The sequence below is a fragment of the Hippocampus bargibanti genome, linkage group LG03 (assembly GCF_051943395.1).
Source record: "Hippocampus bargibanti isolate YZ-2025 linkage group LG03, ASM5194339v1, whole genome shotgun sequence".
Lineage (NCBI taxonomy): Eukaryota > Metazoa > Chordata > Actinopteri > Syngnathiformes > Syngnathidae > Hippocampus > Hippocampus bargibanti.
In genome coordinates, this window is record NC_142736.1 from 5,365,162 (window position 1) to 5,390,879 (window position 25,718).

Sequence of the window (25,718 nt, forward strand, 5' to 3'; positions counted from 1 at the left end):
CCTGATAATAGTCTCAATATTGTGGCAGCTAATGGAACAGATATGCCTTATGTAGGATGGCTTGAGATACCATTTAAACTTCCCATTAATTCTTAGTAAAGATTGAAACTCTTGCCCAGTGAGGTCTGTGCCATTGTCGGATCGGATGAATTTTATTTTTCCATATGTGGCTACATCGGCGATGAATTTTTCTGTAGCCTTTGTCGTGTCAGCCTTTGCCTTCATAAAATATGTAAAAATCCTCCCACTGTGGTCATCAGTGAATGCTACTGAGTACCGGTAGCCATTTCTATCTGTCGGTTATATAGGACCGCACAGGTCTATGTGCACAAGCTGTAGCACAGTTGCAGCTTTAGCATCTGCATGTCTGTTCCTGCTCTGTGTCAGCTTTCCCTGTGTGCATATTTCAGAGTTTTGATTAGGCTCGTGTTTCCCTCTAATAGAAATTCCTTTAACCACTTTTTCTAATTTAGCAACATCTTCACAAAGTTACAATGACCCAGTATTTTGTGCCAAGTTTGGATATCATAACAACCATGCGCTTCATCTACATTTTTCTCTTGAACTGTGTTTAGGTAATACATTGTACCAAACACCTCCATTTTGAATTTTGTCCCATCCCTGTGGACTAACAAGTCATCACCGTCTTTGAAGCGGACCTCTGCTCCACTCGCTGTTGCTGCTTTGACGGAGAAGATGTTCTGCGGAAATGCTGGGATGTTGAGTGCTTGTTTGAGACTCATCTTCACGCGCCGTCCTTCGCTGTCCAGCAAGTAGAACTCAGCCTCTCCTCTCATCTTTGCCATTCCGCTCACCTTGGTTCCGTCAGCTAGCTCAATGATGTGGTCCTCGGGTTTGAAGTGCTTGTGGACTGTTTTGAACTTCGTGGCGTCGTTGACCATATGTGCGGTGGCGCCACTGTCGACCATAAAGCCTTTCTTGTTTCCACTTGTCGGATGGTCATTTAGATTGAAGAAGAAGGATGTGTGCTCTGACTCGATCTCTTCAGCAGCTCCCTTCATGACGTCGCGTCCTCGACTGCGTCGGCCTATTTGTGGCGTGTCCCACCTTCTTTCCTCTCCTCTCAGGTGGGAAGTGCGAGGACATTTCCTGGCCATGTGCCCTCTTTTACCGCACGTGTAGCACTCAATATCAGCCAGTTCCATTTTCCTTCCTCTGCCTCTCCCATGCGGTCTTGTAGTCCCGCTGGTTTTCATTACATTGTCTTCGTTGGCACTCTGGTTACCTTTTCCATAGTTTTCGGTTTTCTCAAAACTTAGTTTTGAGTTCGCCGAAAGTCATTCTGTCATTAGATTGGGTGACGTGCACAACAAACGGTTTGTAAGAGTCAGGAAGCCCTTTTAGCACCATGGCTATCTGAAGCCCGTCGCTAACGTGCTCTTCTGCTCTTCTTGGATTGGATATGCCTTTATTAGTCTCACAGTGGAGAAATTTACATTTCACAGCAGCAAAGTGATGAAATAAATGAAAGTAGAAAAACAAAATACATGAGCTGCTGGAAAGGCAGCCACTCTCGCGGCGCCGTCTTGAAGTCAAAAGAACAAAAAAAACCTAAATAACAAATAATATGACAGCATAGAGACAATATGACAAAACAAAGACACAGAGAGACATTCATTCTTTAGGACTTGCTGTACCCACTTTGTGATGACATGAAGCAGTTCTAGAAGAAAGAGGAGAGGATCAAAGCGTCTTTCCATCAGTGCATCAGGGACATCATGGTGGAATGTGCATGTCGACTACAAGCTAAATGTTGAAAGCAAACACGAAGCTGTAGCATCCATTGACGAAAAGAGATTGTTTGACATCTCCTGTTCCACATAAATCTGCTTCAATTCCAAGCCGCAACAGTTCCACATACGCATCGGCGCTCTGCGCTGACGCTCCTTTCTGCTTATCACGGGTTCCTCAAGCCATGCATCCATCCAGCCGCAGACTGTCCAACAGCACTGACCTTTCCACTAAACAAAGCGGGGCTGTGAAGATGCTGCCCATTACAGGCGCAAAAAAGCACAACGGCCCCTTTGGTGTCCAGCGATGGTAGTCAAATGGCTCCGACATTGCTCCCATTCAAAAACAGTGCTGACATATTCATGCAGCCGAAAAGGCGCAACCGCTCAGCACAGTCTCCTCCTTGATGAATGTCGTGGTCAAAAATGCTGAAAAACAATCTGTATCCGTTCCACACGATGCACAACAACACAAAGTGACAAAAGAAAACACAAAACAAGACAAAAACAACCAAAAAAAGCAAGGCTCATGAGAGCACTTGCTGAGGCTGCCTACTCGGGCGCCATCTTGGACTTAATGAGGTGAATACAGTCTCTGCTCTGATAACGTAGTCTGTGACTGTCTCGTAGCTGCATTCCAGCATAATGCTCACGGAGAATCTCCAGTGCTCTTGTCCCGTCACGTCTTGCGTCTCTCATGACCAGCAATAGGCTCTTATTGTCCAGACATTGCACCAACTCTGCATATGCCTCTCCATTCTTAGCCTTGTCTTCGGCGAGAGCTTCTTCGCTGCCTTCCTCAATGTTCGGGACGCCAAAAATAACGTCTCTGAGGCCTCTCCACTCCATGTGCGCCAGGAACCTCGTCTCCCAGAGCTCGTAGTTGTTCTCATCGCCACTGAACAAAAGTGTAAACCATCTTTGGCCTGTGGTACTGGGCACATAACCTGTTGCGCTAGTCATTCTGGCAGCAGTCCGCGCGTTTTAACAGTTACCAAAATGGTAACTTCGTAGCGATTGAAAACACGAGAGAAAAATGATGCACAGCTGTGTCAATCATTGGTCTGGGAACTCGACAAACATTTTATTCTGCTATTCTATTAATTCTTTTATTCTCTATCACATGATCAGCTCGTTTCGCAGGTGATATCAATCAGTGAAATTTCCCCAATCATGTCTTTGCCTCACACGCACACTCAACACAGTCGAAAGTCGAATTTGGATGTGCACAAAATAACTATGCTATAAATTAACTATAAATCGATAGCTAGCGAGGTAGCCATCAACGGGGACCCTGTTCAACTGGGAATAACCCGAATAGATCAAGCCAGCTAGCTAATAGATGAGTAATAGATATAACACACATTTCAGCAGAGCAGACAAACAGAAGAAGCAGCAACTTTGAGGTAAGTTTTACGGTGTTTTCTAAATGAATCATGGTTTTAAACGAATGGCAATAATAGGACTGCACATTTAGAGGAGAAGAGATTTTGCCGCCAATAGTAAAACTGTGTGAGTCGACTGGCGTTATGAAACGTTAGGGTACGCTAGCTAGATGCCACGAAAGTAGCCCTAGAAGCCGAACCACGGCCTCTCCCCTGCAGCCAAAGCGGAGCTGCAGCCGCTCTGTACACCGGCCATGACCGGACAAAGCCGCCAGCCATGACCGGACAGCCGTGACCGGACAGCCGGCTCGCGCGTTCATGGTCGCTGAAAGGACCGAGCTTGATTCCACTTGATGCCGCATGGCAGCAGCTCCGTTAATGTTCGATGAAGCTGATTATGTCTATGAAGCTTATTATTGTAAAGGTCTTAATTACAACGTTGTAAAGGTCTTAATTACAACGTTAGACAAGTTACTTAGCCTTAATTAACCTACATGATATAGTTTCATTTTATAATAGCTAGGCTGGTGGTTGATTTTTAAGTAAGTTAAAATACAAGAAAGAGACTAATAGTTTGAGATTCAGGCGAAAACAACACTGTGGTCTAACCAGGCTGTCTTTTTTGTATAGGGACAGATAGCAATGAAAAGAAAGGGAAGCATAGCAGACTTTTTTATAAAGAGGTCCAAATCAGGCCCAGGCAGACCCCAGCCCAAAAATGTCATGGTGTGAGGGGTGGGGGGGGGGTGATGTTGAATATCTTTCCTGATAATGAGCAGGTGATGTACTAGTAACAAAATGATGCTACATAATTTGATTTCTGCAGAAATGGCCTGGAGATGCCATGGAGAATGTTATGCTGCCTGCAACATCATTCAGCATGACCGGTTTGGTGGTGGGTCAGTGATGCTCTGGGTGCAATGGGACCTGGATTCCTCCTTAGGTCCATTCGGCGCCACCAGGTTGCCCCTCAGACTGTCCAGGAGCTCAGTGATGCCCTGGTCCAGATCTGGGAGATCCCCCAGGACACTATCCGTCGTCTCATTAGAAGCATGCCCCGACGTTGTCAGGCATTCATACAAGCACGTGGGGGCCACACAAACCACTGAGAGTCATTTTGAGTTGCTACAATGACATTTTGGCAAAATGGACCAGTCTGCTGCATCATTTTTTCACTTTTGGGGTGTCTTTCATTTCCCCCCTCTATAGGGTGATCATTTTAATTTCTATCAAATTATGTAGCATCATTTTGTTACTAGTACATCACCTGCTCATTATCAGGAAAGATATTCCAGATCACCCCCCCCCATTTAGAGCTGATGGTTTTTCAAAGTGTTCCTCTAATTTTTTAGAGCAGTGTATTTTGTTGAATTTATCTGTTCAGCTGTTCAGAACAAATGTATTTCAATTTTATGACAATGCACTTTTAATTTCATTGATTGTTTTTGATGTTTGGAAGACAATGATTTGTGTTGTATTTTATGTTAAATATGAACAAGAATGCATTGTCTACTTCAGATTTAAAGTATTTTTATTTAAATAAATGCTAAAAAAACAAAACTCCATGTTTGCCTCATGATAAATAAATTTTACATTCATTTGTGTGACCAGTAGTAACTAAAAACTGCTCTGAATTAAGTCATGATAATTTCATAATAGTGAGTGAGTAGAAATGACAGAATTTTGGGTAAATAGAGTAGTCTTACATGTCACTGGTTCTAAAACTGTCCTTTTTTTCTGTACTACTTTCTGTGAATTTTTGTGAAATTTTAGAGTATACCCACTTCTCAAGGGACCACGACACGATGTAAAAGCTTGGCCAAAACAAACATGCCAATCAAACCTCTGATGATGGAGGACACTGATTCGCTGTGGCGAACCCTTGAAGGGAAAAGCCGAAAGGAAAAGAAGATTTGTGAATTAGAAGTAAACCGACCCGCTCTTGGGAAGACGACTCGAGGTTCCAACTTGCAAAGGTGACGTTGGAGCTCCACGTCGTCCATGGTTGAACAAAGTTCCTCCTTGTACTCTGCCGTCGTTCTTTCACTCATCTCCAGCGACACAAAAAATACACTCACGAGATCTGTTCAGACTGACGTGTCCAAAACAAACGTGCCTCTTTGCTAGTAAGCGAACTTCGCCAGAGGAGCTTCGGCGTTCAAGGCAAGTTTCCCGGCGTATAAAGCTCGAATTAGGTCAGTTGGAATCCAGTAAGATCGCACTGATGTCCGGTGAACACGAAAAGAAGAACGTTTTCATGAAACGCGTTCCGGTGACAAAATCTGCGGATCGAGTTCGGAAGAACACGCTGAAGTGCGCATGCGCAGCGGGTCGGCCATATTTGGTCGCTACGGCGACTCCACGAAGTCAAAAGACGTCCACGGTGCCTCAATAAAATATAGTTGTCACAGTACTGTTTAGTTGCAATGAGATTTCAATAAAAAAAAGAACTTGACTCAAACTGCATAAACGTCAACGTATACGTTTTCCCCGTATTGTATTCGTTTTAGCATTTCTTGCGTGAAGGATAAATCTCCTGGATGCACTAGGAAACATAATCCGTGATGTATACTGGATTCATTGGGTATTTCGGGTCTGGCAATAATAACAATCCATTTAATTTCCAAGCGCCTTTCAAAACTCTCAAGGTCACTTTATCAAACACCCTCATCCAGGCGACCGAGCCGGAGTGGATCAAATCCCGGTTTTTGTCCCAGTTGCAAACCAGGGATCTGGCCTCTTCAGCCACAACCACCTTGTGGCTTTTTTTTCTGCTGCTTCGCTAGCAGCCTGAATGACCCTCTTCTTTGCCAGCCCTGTGATTCCTAGGCAGCCAAAAACTCTACAGAGGGAGCGTCCCGCGAAGCCACGACAGCCGACTTTTATGGGCTCATAGAAAGTCCTGATCCTTGTAGTGATGTGTCATTCGCGAACGAGCCGGTTCTCAGAGCCGGATCTCTGAAGTGAACGAAGAGAGCCGGTTCCTAACTAGGAGCCGGAAATGGGAGCCGACTTTTTTTGTCCTCTATTCCCCGCCCCCAGTCTTCGGTTAAAGCCGCACGTGATTGGTCGATATCTGTGGTAGAGGAGGGAGGGGAGAATTACAGACACACACAGCAGTGAAGAGGAGGGGGTAGACAGATGGACAAATGTTATCACATTACGCTTTTATAATTATTGAATTATTACATTTTTTTACTAGTTGGTATGATAGCATTATTAATATGAAAAGCAAATTGGTGACAGCTGATCATCAGACTAGAGTAACCACAGGGAAAGTGAGTTAGTGGATGCTCTCTGTGCACATATAACAATAATAATAATAATAATAATAATAATAATAATAATACATATCATTTATAAGCACAGGGGAGGCCCGGTAGTCGAGTGGTTAGAACACCGGCTTCAAAGTGCAGAGGTCGCCGGTTCGCGTCCCGGTCCGGCCTCCCTGTGTGGAGTTTGCATGTTCTCCCCGGACCTGCGCGGGTTTTCTCCGGGTCCTCCGGTTTCCTCCCACACTCCAAAAACATGCATGGCAGGCAGACTGACCACTCCAAATTGTCCATAGGTGTGAGTGTGAGAGTGACTGTTGTACGTCTTTGTGTGCCCTGCGATTGGCTGGCAACCAATTCAGGGTGTCTCCCGCCTCGTGCCCGAAGACAGCTGAGATAGGCTCCAGCAACCCCAGCGACCCTAATGAGGAATAAGCGGTACGGAAAATGAGATGAGAGATGAGATTTATAAGCACCTTTCAAAACTCTCAAGGTCACTTTTCAGTCACATAAGTTTTTCTGTGGGTGAGCAGCAGCAGCCAAACGCGCCAGTCACTCAACCCGGAAGTAACTTAAACAGATAGAAAGTTAGCCAGTTAGCCAATAGCTAGCTATATAGCTCCCTGTGTGTCTTTTGCATGTTCTACCGCGTGGGTTTTCTCCAGGTCCTCCGGTTTCCTCCCACATTGCAAAAACACGCATGCTCGGCCGATTGAACACTGCAGAAAATGAATGTATGGATGAATTGTGTTTTTCCAACACACGTTTATCATTTCAATTCTAAAATTAAGCATGCGAATATGTTTTCCCCAAATTGTGCCTTCTTACATTTTGTCCTTTGAAAGAGTCTTTGGCAAATGCTGGAGCACAAAAGGAAGAACGTGAAGGCTTATCCCCACAGTGTTGTCTTTTATGCCTTGTCAAACTTTCCTTTCGAGTGAAGCTTTTCCCACAAATAGAGCAAGAGAAAGTTTTTTCTCCAGTGTGTTTTCTTCTGTGCACGTTCAACTGCCACTTCTGTCTGAATCGAGTTCCGCAAATTGAACAGGCAAAGGATTTTGTCATGATCTGGTTGGCGACCAACGGGGGGCGCTGTCGGCCCCGCCTGCACCTGCACAGGTGCTGGTCGTCCCGATCAGATTGGCGACCAACGGGTAGCGACGTCAGCCCTGCCGGCAGCCTCGCAGGTGCTGGTCGTTATAATCACTATCACTTAAAAGGACACCCGGCACGACCATCCGTTGTCGGTTCTTGTTTGCTGCATACATTGTGTCTGTCTTGGCGGACTTTTACTTTTGGTCTTCTTTTGCTACTTTGTATTTTTTCCATTCAGATGATTTTGATGTTTTAAATTTTGTTCCTGCTGACTTTATTTTAATACAATTTGTCAAACAACCTCCTGCCTGCTTTTTGGGATCTGCACCCGCCATCACCACCTCGCACACCGTGACAGGCAGATTACCTTCGGTCAGGGAGTTAGTGGGAAAGAAATGTCTTATTCTGTGCTTTTTGGGTAACAAAAGGGTTGAAGCACTCTGGGACTCGGGGTCACAGGTGTGTGCTGTAGATGAGTTAGGGAAACAAACAAACTTACCTGACGTGTCATTGAAAAATGTGAATGAGCTTATTGACCCTGATAATAGTCTCAATATTGTGGCAGCTAATGGAACAGATATGCCTTATGTAGGATGGCTTGAGATACCATTTAAACTTCCCATTAATTCTTCGTAAAGATTGAAACTCTTGCCCAGTGAGGTCTGTGCCATTGTCGGATCGGATGAATTTTATTTTTCCATATGGGGCTACATCGGCGATGAATTTTTCTGTAGCCTTTGTCGTGTCAGCCTTTGCCTTCATAAAATATGTAAAAATCCTCCCACTGTGGTCATCAGTGAATGCTACTGAGTACCGGTAGCCATTTCTATCTGTCGGTTATATAGGACCGCACAGGTCTATGTGCACAAGCTGTAGCACAGTTGCAGCTTTAGCATCTGCATGTCTGTTCCTGCTCTGTGTCAGCTTGCCCTGTGTGCATATTTCAGAGTTTTGATTAGGCTCGTGTTTCCCTCTAATAGAAATTCCTTTAACCACTTTTTCTAATTTAGCAACATCTTCACAAAGTTACAATGACCCAATATTTTGTGCCAAGTTTGGATATCATAACAACCATGCGCTTCATCTACATTTTTCTCTTGAACTGTGTTTAGGTAATACATTGTACCAAACACCTCCATTTTGAATTTTGTCCCATCCCTGTGGACTAACAAGTCATCACCGTCTTTGAAGCGGACCTCTGCTCCACTCGCTGTTGCTGCTTTGACGGAGAAGATGTTCTGCGGAAATGCTGGGATGTTGAGTGCTTGTTTGAGACTCATCTTCACGCGCCGTCCTTCGCTGTCCAGCAAGTAGAACTCAGCCTCTCCTCTCATCTTTGCCATTCCGCTCACCTTGGTTCCGTCAGCTAGCTCAATGATGTGGTCCTCGGGTTTGAAGTGCTTGTCGACTGTTTTGAACTTCGTGGCGTCGTTGACCATATGTGCTGTGGCGCCACTGTCGACCATAAAGCCTTTCTTGTTTCCACTTGTCGGATGGTCATTTAGATTGAAGAAGAAGGATGTGTGCTCTGACTCGATCTCTTCAGCAGCTCCCTTCATGACGTCGCGTCCTCGACTGCGTCGGCCTTTTTGTGGCGTGTCCCACCTTCTTTCCTCTCCTCTCAGGTGGAAAGTGCGAGGACATTTCCTGGCCATGTGCCCTCTTTTACCGCACGTGTAGCACTCAATATCAGCCAGTTCCATTTTCCTTCCTCTGCCTCTCCCATGCGGTCTTGTAGTCCCGCTGGTTTTCATTACATTGTCTTCGTTGGCACTCTGGTTACCTTTTCCATAGTTTTCGGTTTTCTCAAAACTTAGTTTTGAATTCGCCGAAAGTCATTCTGTCATTAGATTGGGTGACGTGCACAACAAACGGTTTGTAAGAGTCAGGAAGCCCTTTTAGCACCATGGCTATCTGAAGCCCGTCGCTAACGTGCTCTTCTGCTCTTCTTGGATTGGATATGCCTTTATTAGTCTCACAGTGGAGAAATTTACATTTCACAGCAGCAAAGTGATGAAATAAATGAAAGTAGAAAAACAAAATACATGAGCTGCTGGAAAGGCAGCCACTCTCGCGGCGCCGTCTTGAAGTCAAAAGAACAAAAAAAACCTAAATAACAAATAATATGACAGCATAGAGACAATATGACAAAACAAAGACACAGAGAGACATTCATTCTTTAGGACTTGCTGTACCCTCTTTGTGATGACATGAAGCAGTTCTAGATGAAAGAGGAGAGGATCAAAGCGTCTTTCCACCAGTGGATCAGGGACATCATGGTGGAATGTGCACGTCGACTACAAGCTAAATGTTGAAAGCAAACACGAAGCTGTAGCATCCATTGACGAAAAGAGATTGTCTCACATCTCCTGTTCCACATAAATCTGCTTCAATTCCAAGCCGCAACAGTTCCACATACGCATCGGCACTCTGCGCTGACGCTCCTTTCTTATCGCGGGTTCCTCAAGCCATGCATCCATCCAGCCGCAGACTGTCCAACAGCACTGACCTTTCCACTAAACAAAGCGGGGCTGTGAAGATGCTGCCCATTACAGGCGCAAAAAAGCACAACGGCCCCTTTGGTGTCCAGCGATGGTAGTCAAATGGCTCCGACATTGCTCCCATTCAAAAACAGTGCTGACATATTCATGCAGCCGAAAAGGCGCAACCGCTCAGCACAGTCTCCTCCTTGATGAATGTCGTGGTCAAAAATGCTGAAAAACAATCTGTATCCGTTCCACACGATGCACAACAACACAAAGTGACAAAAGAAAACACAAAACAAGACAAAAACAACCAAAAAAAAGCAAGGCTCATGAGAGCACTTGCTGAGGCTGCCTACTCGGGCGCCATCTTGGACTTAATGAGGTGAATACAGTCTCTGCTCTGATAACGTAGTCTGTGACTGTCTCGTAGCTGCATTCCAGCATAATGCTCACGGAGAATCTCCAGTGCTCTTGTCCCGTCACGTCTTGCGTCTCTCATGACCAGCAATAGGCTCTTATTGTCCAGACATTGCACCAGCTCTGCATATGCCTCTCCATTCTTAGCCTTGTCTTCGGCGAGAGCTTCTTCGCTCAAAATAACGTCTCTGAGGCCTCTCCACTCCATGTGCGCCAGGAACCTCGTCTCCCAGAGCTCGTAGTTGTTCTCATCGCCACTGAACAAAAGTGTAAACCATCTTTGGCCTGTGGTACTGGGCACATAACCTGTTGCGCTAGTCATTCTGGCAGAACTCCGCGCGTTTTGACCGTTACCAAAATGGTAACTTTTCGTAGCGATTGAAAATGGATTGGATTGGATTGGATATGCCTTTATTAGTCTCACAGTGGAGAAATTTACATTTCACAGCAAAAATGAAAGGAATGCATGAGCTGCTGGAGCTGTGTCAAATAACAAATATCATGATGCACAGCTGTGTCAATCATTGGTCTGGGAACTCGACAAACATTTTATTCTGCTATTCTATTAATTCTTTTATTCTCTATCACATGATCAGCTCGTTTCGCATGTGATATCAATCAGTGAAATTTCCCCAATCATGTCTTTGCCTCACACGCACACGCAACACAGTCGAAAGTCGAATTTGGATGTGCACAAAATAACTATGCTATAAATTAACTATAAATCGATAGCTAGCTAGGTAGCCATCAACGGGGACCCTGTTCAACTGGGAATAACCCGAATAGATCAAGCCAGCTAGCTAATAGATGAGTAATAGATAGCTAGCTAGCTAGTCGGACAGCTAATAGATAGCAAATAGATAGCTAGCTAGGTAGCCAGCAACGGTGACCCCGTTCAACCGATGTAATTATAATATCTGAGGGATCAATGGTATAATGTGTATTGATATGTTTTCCCTGAATCAAAGCTATTTATAAGGACACGCTGCATGCACTTTGCTTGTGAAATTATAACCAATATAAAAGATATGAAACAGCTATCTATCTATTTGTTGTCTATTAGCTATTTAACGAACTAACAGGCTACCTATCTAGCTATTAGCTGGTCATCTAGCTAACTATCTCTTAACTAGTTATTAACTATCTATTAACTAACTATTAGATATCTGGCTAGCTATTTGCTGTCTATTAGCTATTTAACTAACTTGCTGGCTATCTAGCTCACCATATATTAGCTATCTATCTTGCTATCTATTAGCTAGCTATATACCTATTAACTATCTATTAGCTAGGTATCTATTAACTAGCTGTTGGCTAGCTGTCTATTAGGTATTTAACTAACTAGCTGGCTATCTATTAGCCTGCTGTCCAGCTTGCTATCTATTAACTTATTAGCTAACTATCTAATAATTAGCTATTAGTTAGCTATCTAGCTCGCTATCTATTTGCTGTCTATTAGCTATTTAACTAACTCTCTGGCTATCTAGCTAGCTTTTTATCTATTGGCTATCTAGCTATCTATATATTAACAATTAAGCTATTAGGTAGGTAGCTATTAGCTAGTTATCTATTAGCTATTTAACGAACTAGCTGGCTATCTAGCTAGCGATTAGTTATCTATCTTTCTATCTAACTCACTATTAGCTAGCTATTGAAGGAAATAAATACCTTTAGTTAGCCATTTTAACATTGTATGATGAACATTAAAATGGTGAGTTCATCAGTATAAATGGTGCTTTGTTTTCAGTGGGTGGGTGAAGGAACAGATGTGGAATGGTTGCATGTTTGAAGTTGTGGTTGTTTAGATACCAGGGGGTTAAGGGGTCGGCTGGTCTGCAATAAAGGAAGTAATAAATTTACTTAGCCATGTTAGGCACTGTGTAGGATAAGTGGTAAAACAATTGAGTTATTCAGCATTGATAGTGCTTTGCTTTCAACAGAAGGATGTGCAGGCGGGCATGGAAGGTTTGCATGTTTGTTTGTGGAGTTGTGTCTGTTCAGGAACCAGGATGTCAAGGGGTCAGCTGGTCCTCATCACCCAAGGAAAGATAAAAGAGCAACTCGAGACGTCTCCACGCTGATTCGTATCACCAAAAGGAGAGGAAAAGTTACGACCTGACCAAGGCTGAAGGAAGGAGGTGAAGGGATACAACATAAACCAACGCTATCTTGGCAAAGGCAACTGGAGCCGTCTCCACAACACCCCACCAAAAGGATGACGACATCAGAGGAGAGGGATCCAATCAACTGCTGATTTCTTTGTTTGAGCCAAATTTGAATATGCATGTGGGACACCTTTAAATCTGGGCTGCTCAGTCTCAGTCTTTGTCTTTTGTCTCTCTTACTGATTTGGGGCACACAAATATTTTCTGTGTCAGGGAGCTGAGACCCAGAATTCTGCATTAGATCAAATTGTTAGAAATAAATCATCTGTGAGTAACTTGCCGGCTTCTTTGGTGATCTCTCTCACAACGAACATGCCAATTGTTAGGTTACAACGTTGCGCAATAAGGTAAATATTTAATTCCAATCATAATATTTACAATTTTAAAGATAACCGTAAAATGCTAATAGTAGCCTGTAATATTTTAACCTAACACTATCTAGCTAGCTATTTATGAACTAACTATTAGCTAGCTATCTATTAACTAGCTATTAGCTAGATTTCTATCTAATTTATTCCGCGTTGAGTGAATGCTGGCGCGTGTGGCTGCCGCTGCTCACCCGCAGAAAAACTTATCCAGTGACTGTAAAGTGACCTTGAGAGTTTCGAAAGGCGCTTAGAAATGAAATATGTGATGTTAATGATGAAACACAGGGGGAAAAGTGTGGGAATCTCACCTGCAGTTCATTCCTGCGTCGGAGAAAATATACATATTGTTGGTTTCGAACTCGATGGCTACCAGATAATCTGTTTTTGATATAAACAGGAAAAAATATGGTGGAAATTGAGCCACATCTTGACAGAATCCCAATTTTATTCGTAGTTTTCACCTTGCATTACAAACAGTTCATCAAAGTGAATCGAACGAGTACTTTACGATGCAAATCCTAATTAAATAACTTTTGTCAAACCTTCATTATCACTACACACAGTAAACTTATAACAATTACTTAGCAGGTGCCTGAATCCTTTTGTCGCATCCTCTTAGTGCCCGTTTTGGCTTTGCTTGGTAGGCAAAATCTTTTGACTGAAACAAAAATAAATGTATGTATTAATATCACGCAAGCTGAGACAAAAAAACTAGAATGGAATTATTCATCAATATCAGTATGACCCGGCATATCAAGTGAATATTATTTGCATGATTTGAACAATATTTTTTAGCTTGTAAGAGCTAAATATGACATATGAAGCATACGTGAAGCTCCGTGAATAAGCAATATAGCATCAACTTTGTTGATATGTGGCATATAAGGACATGAACAACATAATAAGCTGCAGGATGTCAACATCAATGTAGATTGTTTCATGGGTGTGCATGCAAAAAGTTGTTTCAACTTTCAAGATGAAAAGTGACTAACTTACGTATGAATGACAGCGGTTATCCATCGCTAACTCTGGTTAGCTCCTCGTTCCAGCAGCTGGATGTTTGTCCGATCGGCTTGCTCCACTATTAAGGCGATTGCTCTCTTTCACCACTGGAAGCAACTTTCTTCCCATTGTCAGGCTGACAGGATGACAGCGGTTATCCAAGTGGTGAATCGCTAACTCCAGTTAGCTCCTTGTTAGCCTACGGCTGGTGCTCTTCTCTCCTCTACTGCTCTTGTTCGTTGGAAATGGCTGGTTTGTCCCCTGGGAATTTGTGTAAATTTATACCTTCTTTATGCGTGTTACCGCAATTGGTGTGAATATTATTTGCATGATTTGAACAATAGTTTGGCTTGTAATAGCTAAATATGACATATGAAGCATACGTGAAGCTCCGTGAATAAGCAATATAGCATCAGCTTCGTTGATATGTGGCATATAAGGACATGAATAACACATAAGCTACAAGATGTCCACATCAATGCAGATTGTTTAATGGTTGTGCATGCAAAAAGTTGTTTCAACTTTCAAGATGAAAAGTGACGAACTTACGTCGTATGAATGGCCTTCTATACAATGGAGTTCACAAGAAGAAAATTGTAGTGAATCGCAGTTCACATCAAATTGAGAATTTAATCACTGGGTCAAGAAAAGCATTAGTGTTTGATTGACAGAAAAGACTGACTGTCTGAATGATACGTACCAAGTTTGACTGTCATGGAAGCGTCAGTTGCGTCACACGTGTATGATTTTGAAGTGCGCTTTTCAACCCTTTCATGTCTTTCAATTCCTTGATCTCCTTGATGTGCGTCTCACCCTGACGCATAGCACACGCTTGAAAATTGTATAAAAGGAGCTGTCGCGGGACAGAGAGATTGGGCAGAATCATCTCAGACTCATCATCACGCCGGGCGTCGGACGGACATCACGGCACGACTTGCTCAACTCCACGCCACAATCAAGCTCTGCGCGTCACCTGCCTGGGAGATCTGACAACGAACCTACTTACAAATAAAGAGACCCATCAAACTCTTTATTGGCGAGCCAGCCAGGAGGATTTTTTTTCCGTCCTCCTCAGCCCAATCAACTCTCCAAATGGAAACAGCCAGATTTCCCAGCCGCCCGTGAACCCAGCATCTTCACAGCAAGACCCCTCCAGCCGAGCTCCCGATGGGCTGCCACCACCCGTGGGCGCCCCGACCCCACCGTGAAACCTGCCGCACCCTGATGGCCAACATCGTCCAATTCGCCTGGCGACTCTGCAACTAGCTGCATCGTATATGTCCACGATCGCACATCGTCGGACATCACTTATGTCCACGATCGGACATTGTATATGTCCACGATCGGACATCGTCGGACATCGCTTATGTCCACGATCGGACTTCGGGAAGACGGTTCATGGCCGACACGGCCGCCGACGTCAGCGTGCTTCCTCAGCGTCCTGCAGAGCGCCAGGGCAGCGCGATCAACGCCACCGTCGCCGATGACCGGCCTGTCTGTGCCCGGCAGCATGACCAACCCCAACGCTTCTTCGTCCTCACAATACCTCATCGATCGACTCAAACTGGCAGTCGTAGAGCACTCTTTGCCGTGCTCCCGTACAACGACTTCAGGCACCACGAAACTTCCGCGGGAACCACCCCACCGACGCCTGCCATGCCCGGTGACCGTCATCTTGCCTGGCCTCACCTCACGCAGAATGACTTTTGTTTTTATTTATTTTTCCTTCATCGCTTTCACCGACTTCGGATCCAGGAGGGGAGCCCTGTTGCGTCACACGTGTGTATGATTTTGAAGTGCGCTTTTCAACCCTTTCATGTCTTTCAATTCCTTGATCTCCGTGATGTGCGTCTCACCCTGACGCATAGCACACGCTTGAAAATTGTATAAAAGGAGCTGTCGCGGGACAGAGAGATTGGGCGAACCACGGGGCAGAATCATCTCAGACTCATCTCGGACTCACGCCCGGCTTATGCCGGGCGTCGGATGGACATCACGGCACGACTTGCTCAACTCCACGCCACAATCAAGCTCTGCGCGTCACCTGCCTGGGAGATCTGACAACGAACCTACTTACAAATAAAGAGACCCATCAAACTCTTTACGTCCTTTCGGCTACACCAAAGAGCTCGGTCGCCGTTCCGAAGAATGTCATCAAATTTGGCTTGTAAGAGCTCCATTTTACTGATGTATGTTCAACAAAATCATTTACGAGCTGGATGATCAGCCTCGAGAGGAGCAGAAAATACACGAGAGGATGACAGCGGTTATCCAAGCGGGGATTCGCTAACTCCGTTTAGCTCCTTGTTAGCCTCCGGCTGGTGCTCTACTGCTCTGGTCCGTTGAAAATAGGTGGTTTGTCCACTGGGAATTTGTGTCAACTTACACCTTCTTTATGCGTGTAACCGCAATTGGCTGCCACACAACTATTCACCTTCGCGTTATGTATGTAGTTTTCCTTCTAATTTCACAATCAACATGGTGTTTTCAGGCGAAAAAAGTACCCAAAATGCACCGTGTCGCTTTCTCGGTCAGGGGCGTTCCCAGTGTGATGTCACTTCCGGCATCGACACCAACTCGAAAACAAGACTTCATGAATAGTCACCGCAAATTTTAAAAAGTAAAAATTTAGCTATAGGCGGTGGAATCTTTGTAAAATGCGGTTAGTAGAAGTCACTTGAAGTGATTTTACAAATTATGGACGCAACTTGTCCGGATGTGTCGGTTGTCCTTGAAGGCTTCATCTGGGGGACTTGACCTGCCATGTACGAGCTCCATCATGAAAGAAATCTCTTGAGCAGCTTTATTTGTCTTGCACATTTTCAGACAGGAGGCAACTCAACGTGCTTGACACAACCAAAATCACAACGCTTAAAAGCATTTTCACACAAACCAATTTCAGATGTATCACAGGAAAAATTTGAAAATAACCCCCCCACCCCCCCGCAAAGAGATGAAAAGAATGTACAGCAAAGGGATTCGGACAGAATACATTGGGAATCATTCACATGCAAAGTCTACAACAAGGCGAAATTTCATAAAGGAAAAAAAAAACTTTTTTTCATTCATTTTGAAATTCCCCATTTAGTTTTGTTGTATTTTTTTTCTAAAAGGCATTTATCATTTGAGTTCCCCTTTCCCCCCAAAAATGAAGCAGGGATGTTTTTTTTTCAAATTGTGCCTTCTTACTGTATGTCCTTGGAAGAAGAGTCCTCTCTAGCAAATGCTGGAGCAGAAGCGGAAAACGGAGAAGGCTTATCTCCAGAGTGTTCTCTTATATGCCTTGTCAAATTTTCCTTTCGAGCGAAGCTTTGACCACAAACAGAGCAAGAGAAAGGTTTTTCTCCAGTGTGCGTTCTCGTGTGTACGTTTAAGTCACCTTGTGAACAAAAACACTTATCACAACTTGAACAGGCGTAAGGCTTTTCCCCAGAGTGAGTCGTGAAGTGTCTTGTTAACTCTTGATTTGTATAGAATGCTTTACCACATACTGAACAGACATTTTTTTTTTCTCCGGTGTGTCTTATGGCGTGCCTTGCTAAATTTGATTTGTCAAGGAATTTTCTCCCACAAACTGAGCAGGCAAAAGGTTTTTCTCCAGTGTGCGTTCTTCTGTGCACATCCAAATACAACTTTTGACTGAATCGACCTTTGCAAATTGAGCAGTCAAATGGTTTCTCCCCAGTGTGCGTTTTTCTGTGCACATTCAAATGTGACTTTTGACTGAATCTAGTTTCACATACCGAACAGGCAAATGGTTTTTCTCCAGTGTGCGTTCTCGTGTGTTTGTTTAAGTCCCCTTTTGTAAAAAAACATTTATCACAACTTGAACAGGCAAAAGGCTTTTGCCCGGAGTGAATAATTTTGTGGCTTGTTAACTCTGGATCTGTATAAAATGCTTTACCGCAGACTGAACAGGCAAATGTTTTTTCTCCGGTGTGTCTTATGGCGTGCCTTGCTAAATATGATTTTTGAATGAATCTTTTCCCACAAACTGAGCAGGCAAAAGGTTTTTCTCCGGTGTGCGTTCTTTTGTGCACATTCAAGTGTGACTTTTGACTGAATCGGGTTTCGCAAATTGAACAGGCAAAGGGTTTTTCCCCAGTGTGCCTTCTCGCGTGTACATTTAAGTTACCTTGTGAACGAAAACATTTATCACAACTTGAACAGGCATAAGGTTTTTCCCCGGAGTGAATAATTTTGTGACTTGTTAACTCTTGATCACTATAGAATTCTATACCGCATACTGAACAGGCACATTTTTTTTCTCCCGTGTGTCTTATGGCGTGCTTTGCTAAATTTGATTTCTGACTGAATCTTTTCCCACAAACTGAGCAGACAAAGGGTTTTTCTCCAGTGTGCGTTCTTCTGTGCACATCCAAATAAAACTTTTGACTGAATCGAGTTCCGCAAATTGAACAGGCAAAAGGTTTTTCTCCAGTGTGCGTTCTCGTGTGTACGTTTAAGTCTCCTTTTGTACAAAAACATTTATCACAACTTGAACAGGCATAAGGGTTTTCCTGGGAGTGAGTCATTTTGTGGCTTGTTAACTCTTGATCTGTATAGAATGCTTTACCGCATACTGAACAGGTTTTTTTTCTTTCTCTAGTGTGTCTTATGGCATGCTTTGCTAAATTTGATTCGTCAACGAATTTTCTCCCACAAACTGAGCAGGAAAAAGGTTTTTCCCCAGTGTGCGTTCTTTTGTGCACATCCAAATTCGACTTTCGATTGAAACGACTTTCGCAAATTGAACAGGCAAAGGGTTTATCCCCAATGTGAGTTTGTGTGTGCCTTGCTAATACTGTCTTGAGAGAAAATCGTTTTCCGCAAACTGAGCATGGAAAGGGTCTCTCCCTAGTATGTGTTTTGGTGTGGTTTGTTAAATTTATCTTCTGAATAAACGTTTTACCACGAACTGAGCAGGCAAAGGGTTTCTGCCCCTTGTGTGTCCTGGTGTGCCTCTTCAAAGTTGACTTACTTGAAAAGGTTTTGTCACATTGGAAACATTTCAGTCGTCCGATGCCCGCACGACATGATGGATCATGTTTGGACTGTTGCTCATCCTCCGTGTCAGAAGAATGCGAGATGACATCTTCGTCGTCGTCTTCGGAAAGTGGAGCCAAGAGGCCTTCCAAGTGGGATCCTCCTTCTTGTTGTTCTCCATCAGCTTCTTCTTTCTTCACACTGACTCCAGTCAACGGAAACTTGCTGATTTCCTCCTCCCGCTCTTCTTCTTTCACACGAGGACGCTTCCCTGCTTCCTCCTCTTTACTTTGGACAGGTTCTAGATCCTGATGCTCGAATCCCGAATCTTCTTCTTTGAGGTCTGCAGGGACACATTTTTTGTTCCATCACACACAAGAAAGTTGAAATAAGATGTATGAGTTGCAAATGAACCAACCCGCTTTTGGGAAGACGACTCGAGGTTCCAACTTGCAAAGGTGACGTTGGAGCTCCACGTCGTCCGAGGTTGAACAAAGTTTGTCCTTGTACTCTGCCGTCTTTCTTTCACACATTTCCAGCGACACCCAAAAAATACACTCACGAGATCTGTTCAGAAGGACGTGTCCCAACCAAACGTGCCTCTTTGCTAGCAAGCGAACTTCGCCACAGGACGTTCACCAAGGCGAGTTTCACGGCGTGCAAAGCTCAAATTAGGTCAGCTGGAGTCCAATAATGTCGCCGTGATGGCCGGTGAAACGAGAAGAAGAACGTTTTCATGAAACGCCCGTCGGTGACATCTGAGGATCGATTTCCGTACCACACAACGTGTAGTGCGCATGCCCAGCAGGTCGGCCATCTTTGGTCGCTACGGCGGCTCCATTAAGTCAAAACACGCCCGCGGCGCCTAATTAATAAACTTTAAGAAATGGAGATTGTATATTCAGGGTGTGTAATGCTGTAATACTGAGCTGATCTGGCAACCCACCCACTACGCGACATCACGTGACTTGACAGCGATCAAAGCATGTGTATGTGTTTGACTCCCTCGTATGGCGTACGCCGATGAGCGCAACGGCTGCTCTCTGTGCTCTGGCAAATAACTATCCTACTTGTATGATCTAAACAAGAGGACCATATCGACTCTTTATTCTCCCAAATGCATAGCGAAAACGCTGACAATCTCAACAGGTTATGGGCCCAGGAGACGTTTTGGAGATAAAGTGAAGCCAGAAGTGTATCCTGACATGCAAGAGCGGTGAGCAAACGAGGCTATCGCTAACCGGCTAAAACAGCAGTCAAGATGGATTAGGAAGGGCAAGCAGGCACCTTCGACTGGCATTCGACGGAGATGAAGCTAAGTCCGAGACATGGGGAAAAAATGCTCGGACATTTTCATTTATTGGGACTAAAGAAGACCGTGCTAAACGAGCCGGCGACAAGTTCCGAAATGGCTACGGATGCAGAGAAAAATGCAGATGCGTATGCCGAATTGATAAATATTCCTGATGACAAGAGTCTCTCACTAATAATGAGAGATGCACCTGATGATGGAAGAAAGTCTTTGAAGATATTGAGAGAATATTATGCCGGGAAAGGAAAACCACGGATAATAAATCTGTACAGCACGCTCACGTCGCTTCAAAAGCGGAATGATGAAAGTGTTAGTGTAGTAGTTGAGGAATGAGAACACACGGTCGATTGGAGTACGTCTTTATTCCAACTGCTAACAAGTAGAAAGATAACCAAAACGGAAACTGCAGTGAAATATATGTGATATAACCCCGCCCCCTCCCGTACACCTGCTGGGTGAGATGTCTGGTCCTAGTGCCCGCCACACAGCCCCCCCCAGAACACCCAGAAGGACAGTCAAGGCGAAAATCTTGCAGGGGGCTTGACCAGCCTGCCATAACGACTATGCAGCCCGTCGTTCGATGGTGAAGGTGAAATTGCTCGGGCAGGTGATCCGGGTGAGAACTGAGTGGGGGAACGACACTCAACCCTGGCATGCCGCGGAGAGGCTGGAGGTTTTGGAGGGCGTCCGCGACGTGGGACCTGGGCCGGCGAAACGTCCTCGCCTGCAATTATGTGAGCCGGCTTGAGTCTGTCTATTGAAATGCCCTCCCTTCTCCCACCCATATCGAGTACAAAACTCTTTTCCCCGTGTTCGAGCACTCTAAACGGGCCATCATACAGCGGCCGGAGGGGAGAGCGGTGGGCATCATGACGCACGAAGACGAAATGGGCTGACCTAAGAGCAGACGGAACGAATATTTTGGGGACGCCGTGGTGAAATGGTGCTGGAGCCAGGGGCTCCCCTGGCAAAAGGGGGAAAGAAGGTGCACCCGAAGCTTCAGGCAGAAATTCACCAGTGATGCGGAGTGGCTGACCGAGTACTAACTCCGCCGGAGCGGCGTTAAGGTCTTCTTTAGGAGCTGAACGTAACCCGAGCAGGACCCACGGAAGCCGGTCAACCCAGTTACCGTCCGATAGTGCGGCCCGTAGCGCGGCTTTAAGTGACCGGTGGAAACGTTCACACATCCCGTTAGCCTGTGGGTGGTCGGCCATAGTGCGGTGTACCTGCACACCCAAGGACTGCGCCATGGCCGACCAGAGCTCGGACACAAACTGGGGGCCTCTGAGATGTGTGCAACCCTGCGAAGGAGGGAGGGGCCCGACCAGATCCACATGGACGTGGTCAAATCTCCTGTCCGGAATTGGAAAAGTTTCCAGGTTTGCTCGGGTGTGCTTGTGGACTTTGGCGCGCTGACATGCCACGCATGCAGCTGCCCACTTCCTGACGTCCTTTCGTAACCCAGGCCAGACAAACTTGGCCCTAAGTAGTTTGACTGACGCCCGGACGCCAGGGTGTGAGAGAGAATGAATAGAATCAAAAATTCGCCGACGCCACTCCTGCGGAACCACGGGACGAGTGCGACCTGTAGACACATTGCAGAGGAGAGCGGGACCCTCTTCACACAGTGCCACCTTCTCAAGTTTCAGGGCTGTGCCTGCTGGCTTGAGTTCGTGGATGTCCGGATCCTCAGATTGGGCGGTGGCCATCTCTGAAAAATCCACCCCGAGCTGGACTGGACACACAATCGCGCGTGACAAGCAATCGGCCACAGGGTTACATTTGCCGGCCACGTGCTGAATGTCTGTTGTGAATTCAGAAATGGCCGCCAAATGCCGTTGCTGTCGGGCCGACCACGGTTCAGTCACCTTTGACATGGCGAATGTGAGTGGTTTGTGATCCACATATGCGGTAAACCGGCGCCCCTCGAGGAGGAAACGAAAATGGCGCGTTGCAAGATAGAGCGCTAACAACTCTCTGTCGAAAACACTGTACTTGCGTTCGTTATCTTGCAGCTTCCGACTGAAAAATGCAAGGGGCTGCCATTCGTTCTCCACAAGCTGCTCAACCACCGCCCCTACGGCAACATCAGACGCGTCGGTAGTCAAAGCCACCTGTGCGGTTGAGATTGGGTGGACCAGAAGAGTTGCACCCGCAAGAGCTTCCTTGGCCCGTTGGAAGGATTGTGCTCGTTGCGGTGCCCACTCGACGGGGTCGTTAGCCTTCTTTTTTCTCAAGGCGCCGTAGAGGGGTTGTAGGAGGTCGGCTGCGTGAGGAAGAAACCGGTTGTAAAAATTTATCATGCCCAAAAACTCCTGCAAAGCTTTAACTGTGGCTGGGCGGGGGAAATTCACCACAGCCTGCACTTTGGCGGGTAAGGGGATGGCACCCTGTGGAGAAATGCGGTGCCCCAAGAAATCGATCTTGGGCAAACCAAATTGGCACTTCACAGGGTTAACGATAAGGCCATGCGCATCAAGACGCTTGAAAACCATCCTTAAGTGCGACAGGTGTTCCTCTGGTGAAGGGCTGGCCACAAGAATGTCGTCGAGGTAGACGAACACAAAATCTAGGCCTCGCAAGACTGAGTCCATCAGTCTCTGAAAGGTCTGTGCCGCCCCCTTCAGGCCAAAAGGCATACGGAGGAATTCAAAAAGGCCAAAAGGGGTTATTACTGCAGTTTTTGGCACATCTTCTGCCCGTACCGGAACCTGGTGATAACCGCGAACGAGGTCAACTTTGGAAAAGATCACGGCTCCGGCCAAACGTGCGGAAAAGTCCTGGATGTGCGGAATTGGGTAACGGTCGTGTGTGGTTACATTATTAAGCCGACGAAAATCACCGCACGGCCGCCAAGAACTGTCACTTTTGGGGACCATGTGCAATGGTGTGGCCCACGGGCTGTTGGAACGCCTCACGATGCCCAAACGCTCCATCGTCGCGAACTCCCCTTTCGCCATTGCCAATTTTGCCGCGTCGAGGCGACGAGCGCGGGCCAACCGTGGGAATGAAATGTTGTACCCCGTGTTTTGTATCGTCATTGGAAAAGGCGGGTTTGGTTAACGACGGATAATCGGTCAGCAGGCGTTCATAAACGTTACCTGACGTTAAATAATTTGCGTGCGTCAACGCTCCAAGCCCTCCAGCCTCACATGGGAAAGTGGCGAAAGAGATGGCGTCGATCAAACGACGGTTAGCAATGTCCACAAGCAGTCCATGAGCGCATAAAAAATCCGCGCCGATTATCGGAACTGTAATCGAGGCCACAATAAAGTCCCACTCGAATTTTCGTTCGTGGAAACACACAGTTACCGACCTGGTGCTAAAGCTGGCGATGGGCGAGCCGTTAGCTGCGCGCAGGGGAGGCCCACATCCACCTGCCGTCTTGTCCGAGGCCGTGGGCGTCAGCAGGCTTACTTGTGCCCCGCTGTCCACCAGAAAACGTCTACCTGACGAGGAGTCTGTGATAAAAAGCAGCTCGCTTTCGTTGCCGGCACCCACGGCCGCTATTGGGTGCCGGCGCTGGCGTTTCCCGGAGCCTCGTAGGTGCAGGGTGGTGTGCAGCGTCGGGCCTTGGCGCCAAACCGCTGGTGGAAAAAAACAGAGGGCTTTCTCGTGTCGCTTCCGCGTGACCACTCCGGCTACTAGGGTCGGGTCGATGTTCGCTGCCGCTCCGCCGAGGGGTTCGGCCGTCACGCTTTGCACGGCGAACCTCCGTGTCGCCAGCAGCACCCGGTCCGCTTCTTCAGCCAAACCTCGGTAGTCGCCGGTGGCTAGGCACGTCGAGTTGGCTAGCACGGCGCGCACAGAGGCCGGTAGCTGGCGAAGGAACACGTGGGGGAACAGGAATCCGCCGTCATCCGAACCCAGTAGCGACAACATTTTGTCCATCAGGTCCACTGCTGTTCCGTCGCCGAGTCTGGGAAGAGAAAGAAGCCTGTCTGCTCTCTCAGAGGCCGATAACGTGAACCGTCGGAGCAGCAGGTGTTTGAGCACTGCGTATTTTTCGCTCGGTGGAGGTGCACGCAAGAGAGGCAGCACACGACGAGTCGTCTGTTCGTTGAGAGACGCCACGACCAGATAATATTTCGGCTCATCTGTCGTGACGCCCCGTAGGTGGAAAAGCGCTTCCACATGGTGGAACCACGAAGCCGGGTCGCTAATCCAAAACTCGGGCAGCTTCGCGGCGTAGGCGGCAGCTGCGAGCTGAGGCGCCGGTCGTGGCGGCATGGCCGTGGAAGATATCTCTTCGTCTGCTGCCATGAACATTTCGAACGTCGGGGTCACCAGTGTAGCGGTTGAGGAATGAGAACACACGGTCGATTGGAGTACATCTTTATTCCAACTGCTAACAAGTAGAAAGAGAACCAAAACGGAAACTGCAGTGAAATATATGTGATATAACCCCGCCCCCTCCCGTACACCTGCTGGGTGAGATGTCTGGTCCTAGTGCCCGCCACAACAGACTATATCGTCAAAGCCGAAACCGCCATCACAGGACTTCGAAATGCAGGTGAAACTTTGGAGGACGGACTACTTGTTGCCATGGTATTAAAAGGACTACCAGCAAGTTTCAAGCAATTCGCAATACATGTGACGCATTCAAATGATGAAATCAAGTTTGCAGAATTCAAGACTAAGCTACGGAGTTTTGAAGCAACTGAGAAATTGAACACTGAGTCAGGGGACAGTGTGGTGAAGACACAGGGTCGGCATGGACGACAAACCACCAAACCAACACCGTGACCAGCACAGTGATGTCACAAGCATAGTGTGTTTCAAGTGTGGGATCAAAGGGCACAAAGCAAGAGAATGTCAACAGAAGACATGGTGCAGTCATTGCAAAACCAAGACACACAAAGACGCCACGTAAGGACAAGGACAGACGAGATGACGGCAGTAAAGCGTCAGAAGATGGCGACACCGATAACGTGCTCAAGAAGAGGGACAGCAAGACCAGATCCAGGCAACAGTTGGGTCGCGATGTCCGAGAGAGAGGATTGATGGTGGACACGGGAGCCACTTCGCATATCATCACTGACGTGACCATGTTCAAGGATTTTGACAGCACGTTCACACCGGAAAGACACCGCGTTGAGCTGGCGGACGGCACACAATGCAGCGGAGTCGCACATAAAAGGGGAGATGCTGAGGTCTCTTTAATTGACATCAAAGGACAAAGACATACAGCAACGCTGAGAGACACTTTATACATTCCTTCATACCCCCAAGACATTTTGTCTGTAAAGAAGGCAACCACCAACGGGGCAACAGTGATATTTAAAGAAGGTAAAAATTCACCGATTACGAAAGGTGGGACAAAATATGGTATACATGTGTATGGAAAGTTGTACTATTTAGATATTTAGAAAGAGAAATTCAGTCATTAAATGACAACACATTTACTGTGACAACCCTACCTGCGGGCAAGAAAACAGTGGGGGGTAAATGGGTATATGCTATCAAATGTGATGTAGAT

The 25,718-nt window shown here is 46.1% G+C and overlaps 2 protein-coding genes across 2 annotated transcripts in view; both read right to left on the bottom strand.

The window, feature by feature from the left end:
- The window catches only part of LOC148900156 (uncharacterized), a 29,335-nt gene extending 10,320 nt beyond the window's left edge, over positions 1–19,015 (bottom strand). The window contains exons 1-2 of the mRNA XM_088991589.1: positions 18,923–19,015; positions 5,073–6,212 (exon numbers count right to left, since the gene is read on the bottom strand). Coding sequence (XP_088847715.1) covers positions 5,073–5,187 — 115 coding nt within the window. The 5' untranslated portion in view covers positions 5,188–6,212; positions 18,923–19,015. The remainder of the gene's footprint in view (positions 1–5,072; positions 6,213–18,922) is intronic.
- On the bottom strand, positions 16,599–19,718 carry LOC148900157 (uncharacterized). The gene is made up of 2 exons (XM_088991574.1): positions 19,346–19,718; positions 16,599–19,270 (listed from the first exon to the last, which is right to left on the bottom strand). Exons 1-2 carry the CDS (start codon positions 19,458–19,460, stop codon positions 17,127–17,129), a joined length of 2,259 nt encoding a protein of 752 aa, XP_088847700.1. The 5' UTR covers positions 19,461–19,718; the 3' UTR covers positions 16,599–17,126.
- Positions 19,719–25,718: the final 6,000 nt, after the last annotated feature.

Excerpts from the sequence above, each read along its gene's own strand:
- LOC148900157 (XM_088991574.1), bottom strand. The coding sequence starts at position 19,460 with ATGTGTGAAAGAAAGACGGCAGAGTACAAGGACAAACTTTGTTCAACC. Across the intron at positions 19,271-19,345 it reads AGTCGTCTTCCCAAAAGCGG|ACCTCAAAGAAGAAGATTCG; the intron begins GTTGGTTCATTT and ends GTGTCCCTGCAG.